At 59.1% G+C, this 5838-nt stretch overlaps 1 protein-coding gene across 1 annotated transcript in view; it reads right to left on the reverse strand.

The window, feature by feature from the left end:
* Positions 1-1977: 1977 nt before the first annotated feature.
* Positions 1978-5838, reverse strand: part of FASTKD3 (FAST kinase domains 3) — a 14392-nt gene continuing 10531 nt past the window's right edge. Inside the window, exons 4-7 of the mRNA XM_006902170.1 lie at positions 5451-5520; positions 5018-5132; positions 3458-3696; positions 1978-2611 (exon numbers count right to left, since the gene is read on the reverse strand). Of these exons, the coding sequence (XP_006902232.1) occupies positions 1978-2611; positions 3458-3696; positions 5018-5132; positions 5451-5520 (1058 nt within the window). The remainder of the gene's footprint in view (positions 2612-3457; positions 3697-5017; positions 5133-5450; positions 5521-5838) is intronic.

Here is a 5838-nt window from a genome sequence, read left to right on the forward strand (position 1 = left end):
CTCCCTGGGTCCATTTCCTGCCCCCCACAACCCATGACAGTATTTATGCAACTGGTAGTTAGGGAATAAAATGTGAGGGGGGGGGAGGTCACCAAATCTTTTTTCATCTCTTAAAGAACAAACTGACAGCTCCAGTTCCGACAGGGGGCCCTCCAGTGAGCTCCGGGCCAGGAGTCAGGGCAGGAGACTGTCTTCCCCTGCAGAGGTCCTGGATTGCAAGCGCCAGACATGGTCTGCTTTATGGGAATTGGTGCGACACACTGGGGACGCAGCCCCTGGAGTTCCCATCAGCCACGGCCAGAGGCTTGTGTGACAAGCTGGGGACGAAGCCACCAGAGGCCCCATAAGCTGCAGCTGGTGACGTGTGCGACATGTTGGGACATGGTCACTGGAGGTCCACGGCCAGAGGCTTGTGTGACACGCTGGGGACTCGGCCACCAGAGGCCCCGTCAGCCGCGGCTGGTGACGTGTACCCTTGTGTCGGGACTGACTGACCCTCCAGAGGGTTTCAGAGGCTGTAAATAGCAGGGCAAGAGATTGCCCATCCTCCGCCCACGGAGCAGCTGGTGGATTCGAACTGTGTGTCTTGGAGTTGGCACTACAGCTCCTTACCAGTCGGCTACCAGAACTCCCAGCTGGTTGTCGTTAAGTGCTGTGGAGTCGTGGGTGACTCACAGCAACCCTATGAACAGAAGACCTGAACACCTGTATAACTTCCATCCTTTCTCCAGGTTCACAGTGTTTCTGGAGGCAAGCTATTTCAGATGTGGATGCCAATTCTGCTTCCAAGCTTGTTTTACTCAGGGAGCTCCACCAAACACTGTCCACCATGAGTGACCATTACAGCATTTGACAGATCAGTGTCGCAGTGTTCAGATCAGAGCAACCACGAGTTACCTCTGTACATACAGCAAGTGGGCAGACCAGGGCTGTGCCACTTAAAGGGTCTTCTTCCTAGCTGGCAGATGACCATCTGTCAGGGAGCATGGATGAGTCCTCAGACGACTCCTGACCGGTGCTGACAACAGGACAGTGGAAGTCCATGTCCACTTACAGAGCTGTGGGTGTGAGGTCTCTCATCAGAGGGGGGCAGGCACCACGGCCGGGTATGGACGAGTGAAAAGGTCAGCTGCACGCTGGGACACACAGGTCTGGCACGTGACAGGTCAACATGAGGGTTTGTAAGTGCTGCTAATACAGTGGTGTAGACAGAGCGTTAATCGGCCCTGTATACCGCGCATGTCTTCAAAACCTGAGACCCTCCTTGCGGTCAGGTCATGGCCGGCCCACAGCCCACCGTCCAGAGGTTTTCCGGGGGCTGAAAGTCAGAGGCCAGTGTCCATCTTTCCCCCACAGAGCTGCTGGCTGCTAAACCCGGCCACCTCACGATTGGCCATGCGTCTCCCTGCTGCCTGCACCTCGTAGCTGCACCTTGTGAGGCTGGGACCAGCTCACAGCTGACCATGACTATGTGGAGGCAGAAGCGCACAGACTGCCCACCCTCCTTCTGAGCAGCTGGAGATTCGAGCCGTGTACCTTCGGGCTGGTAGCACAACTCCTTACCACTAAGCCGTTAGTCGTAGCAAATACCTTGAGGTCATGGGTCCCAGTCCTGGGGACGTCAAAGGAAAGAAAAACATTTGGCCCAGGAAAAGCCATTTAAGACCTAGTGACCAGGCACACACTGGGCGGTCAGTGAGCTTTCCCTTCGGCCAAGAAGTGGGTTATGTGCAAAACCACCAAAGCGCCCTGGTGGCACAATGGTTAAGTATTTGGCTGCTACCCTAAACGTTGGCACTCAGACCCCCCCACCAGACAGACATGGAGATGTGCCTGCACGGTGACCACCCAGGAGGCCAATGGGCTGATGTCCTGCATGGTGACCTCCCAGGAGGCTGATGGGGTGATGCCCTGCACCGTGACTGCCCAGGAGGCCAAGGGGTGATGTCCTGCGCAGTCACTGACCATCCAAGAGGCCTACAGGGTGATGTCCTGCACAGTGACCGCCCAGGAGGCTGCTGGGAAGTCCTGCTGGGTCTGATGGTCACTCAGGGTCGGAACGGACTTGATGCCCAAGGCTTGGCGTTTCCTAGCTTGGGACAGGTGTTGGGCAGAGCATGGCTCATTGCACTGCCCTGCACTGGGCGGTGAGGGCCTGGCACTGGGGTGATGGGGTGTCCACACTGGGGCGGTGGGGTCCCCGCACTGGGGCCCCCACAGTGGGTGGTGAGGGCCCCGTACTGGGGTGGTGGGGTTTCTGCCTGCCGGGCTCACATCCACAGCTGACCTGAGCTGTCTGCCCCCTGTGGAGCTTCGCCCCTCTCCTGTAGGCAGAGCCTTCTGGCTGCCCACATGGGCTGACTCTGCTCCCCATTTCCTTTTCTCCCACATGACACTCGGGAAGCCCGGGCACTCAGGAGTGGAGGGCATGGAGGGCAGCGTCAGTGTCTGCTGGGAGCTCGCACATGGACGGGCCTTCGTCTCACGTCCATCTGCCTCCACGATGCGTCCCCACTGAGCTCGCACCAGCCCTGCGGCCAGTCCTCGGACGTGACTCCATCTCAGATCCCGGAGATTCCGGGACACCTTCTGGAAAGCATCCACCGACACCCTGGGGAGCACGGGTCATGACCTGAGCTGGGAGCTGGTCACAGTGGGGTCAGACAGCACTGGTTACACAGGGGGCGGTGCCGGAGCAGACCCCCAGGGGCTGGGCCGCTGTCAAGGAGGCTTCACTGCTGAGGAGGCGTGGTTGTGGGCATGGGGCTCCCAGGAGGTGATACAGTGTACCCAAAGCCCTCTTGATCTGGCCAATCAGCTGCAGGCGCGTCCTTAGGGGGCGTGGCTGCTCCAGTACATACGCGGGAGCTGGGCCTGGAAATCTCCGCAGCAGCAGCCTGTCATCACTCGGGGCACCTGCTCCACATAAATGAACATGTAACAATGCACATGCGTATACAGTGTACAGACATTGTATATGTACATCTACATGGTGTGGATTGCTTTCCCTTCCAGCACGACTCACAGGGACCCTATGAACAAAAGGCCTGAAGCCCCTCTACCACTATCGCCATTTATCCAAGATGACAGGGTTTCCAGAGCACGTGGTTTAGAAGTGGGTGCCGCTCCTGCTTCCAGTGAATGTACACGTGTGTGGACACACACACTCACGCCCATGGCCTCTTCTTCACACAAGGGCCGTGTCCAGGAACTGTCCTAACCTTTGCTGCCCCCTGGTGACAGCCCGGAGATTGACACTGTTCAGAGACTACCTGTCATCCAAACACTGGTCAGTTTTCTCCTTTTTAACTTTGAGAACAGCCCCCCCCCCCCGTGGTGATGTGTGGGTTCAATCTCCAAACCACTACAGTAAGACAAGCACAGCCCTGAGAGGAATCACAAAGTGTTTTGTTCCCCAACCAGATGTGCACGTGGAAGTTGTGCACTCTCTCTGAGCCCGCTTATTAGCTGCTGGGGTGGCGGGGGTGTCTCTGCGCAGCCCCAGGTCCGGAAAGGACCCTGCCCAGTGTGCCCCGCAGGCTTGGTGCCCCTCATAGGCACTTCCAGGCCGGGGTCTCTCCTGTCCATGGTGAGGGCCGCGTGCTGAGACCTGCCATTCTGAGCGAACAGCTTTCTCTGTAGATACTCCACCAGTTCCAGTGTTGACTTGAGCAGCTTCGTCTCGTGGTAGGGGATCTGTGGAGGGGAGAAGAGCTGTGAGCCTCCAGGAAATCAAGCTGTTTCCTGGGGGAGTCCTGGGATCCAGCCTGGCACACGCAGGCTGGGTAAGCAGGCGCTCTCCCTTCTTCTCTGGGAACATACATGCCCACTGTTGGCAAGGAGCCTGCGGGAGAGGGACAGGCCAGCCAGGGCACTGGATGCAGAGTGGACACTGCCCGGCGCTCGGGGACGGAGTGCAGATGCGGGTGAAGGCACACACAGCGGACACGGCTGGGCAGTGCAGGCGCCCTGGGCAGAAGGGATGAGGGACAGGGAAGGACACACAGCTCGGGCGGTGGGTGTGTGCCTGCTGCAGACCAAGGAGGCCGGACAGGGGAGGAGGCGAGCAGTGACTAGCCAGGAAGGGTTCCACGCACCAAGCTGTGGGGCTGGGGTGGAGGATGAGGAACCCCGGACCAGGAGAGGGGGCCGTTAGATCAGGAACAGGGCTGTGGGGCTGGGCTGGGGGACGAGTGACCCCACATGACAAGGGGCCTGTCATTAGGTCAAAGTCAGGGCTGTGGGGCCGGGCTGGGGGACCAGTGACCCCACACGAGAAGGGGCCGGTCAGTGGAGCGTGAGGCTCGGCTTATGGGGAACACGGTATGGTCCACAGTGGAAAATGCAGTCAGAAGAGCCTCTATGTCAGCACGTAAGAGATTATGATCAGACAGGAGAACATCAACACAGGCACAGAGCGCCCCAAAGTGCCGGGATGCCCAACGTGGGCTCTGAGCCAGGTCGAAGACGCTGGGTCCATGGGCCCTGCAACCATTCGCTGCTGGGACGTGCCATCGAGGTGGAAGTGACTCACGGCTGACCCCGCAGGGGGTTCTCAGAAGCACCCGGTCACACGGGAGGAGAAGGCCCATCCTTCCTCAGAGCAGCAGGTGGAGTCGAGCTGCTGGCCCTGGGGTTGACAGCACAGCTCCTTACCCACCAGGCCACCAGAGCTCCCAGCACACCACTCGGTTCCCTGCAGAATGTACCCTGAACGAGGAATGCACTTCTGGGAAAAGGGGCCAGGAGGGCCTGACGCTGTACCTGGACCATGTCACAGCCGAGCAAGGGCAGTGCCTTTAATACAAGGACCAGGCGGGCCTGACGCTGTACCTGAATGACCGCACTGTACCTGACAACGTCACTGTACGTGGACGACGTCACTGTACCCACTGACCTCACTGTACCTGGATGACCTCATTCCACCTGCCGGTGTCACCATACCTGGCGACCTCACTCTACTCGATGCCCTCACCATACCTGGACGACATCACCGTACCCACCGACCTCACCGTACCTGGACGACGTCATAGCCGAGCAGATGCAGGTGCCTCTGTTTAATGGCTTCTTTGCCCAGCAGGTGGTTGGTATTGGAGCAAAATCTTTTGGGGTCATCTATACACAGCACCACCCTGAGACAAGAGAGAGACAAACAGACAGTCAGACTGTGGAAACGACCCGATTCCTCCCACGTCGGCCAGGGCTCTGGGGAACGTGGGCAAGGACTGTGGAGGGAACAGAGAAGTGACCCCGAGGGCGTGCGGCCACTGCAGAGGCCAGCACGGTCCTCAGAAAAGAACCTCAGGTTCAGTGAGGCCAACGGTCCACAGAGAAAGGGCATCGGCGACAGTCACACAGCGTGCCATGTTACGCTGAAAGCCGGCTCTCCCCTCCAGCCCCACGTCTGTGTTAGCCCCAGACGTCGCGGCTGTGTCCGGTGCTGGCTTTACCTTTTATGCACATCTTCGTAGGCTGTATATGGCAACACAAAGCCCTCTCTGTCCAGCTTGATTTCCACATCTGGGGAGAGGAGGACAAAGGCCTGGCACTGGGGCTCACTAACCGCGCCCTCCTTTCCTGCAGCTGCTGAAGGTTATGGTCATGGCAGCCACAGGGGTGAGCACTAACCCACTCGGGGCTCAACCCTTCACCGAGGGATGGGGTGCCAGGTTGGGGGTCAGTGGGAACCTGCATGCTGCCTTTCTCCCTGAAAACAGCAGCTCCCGTAGCGCTCGCGGTGCGTCCAGGGGCTCCAGCAGGGATAGGCAGGGTCCTGCTCTGAGTGTGTCCTCATACAAGCAGACGTGCCCCTCTCCCAGCGGCCCACGGCCCGGGCAG

This window comes from Elephantulus edwardii, unplaced genomic scaffold (genome assembly GCF_000299155.1).
Source record: "Elephantulus edwardii isolate Elephantulus edwardi_28Jun2011 unplaced genomic scaffold, EleEdw1.0 scaffold00375, whole genome shotgun sequence".
Lineage (NCBI taxonomy): Eukaryota > Metazoa > Chordata > Mammalia > Macroscelidea > Macroscelididae > Elephantulus > Elephantulus edwardii.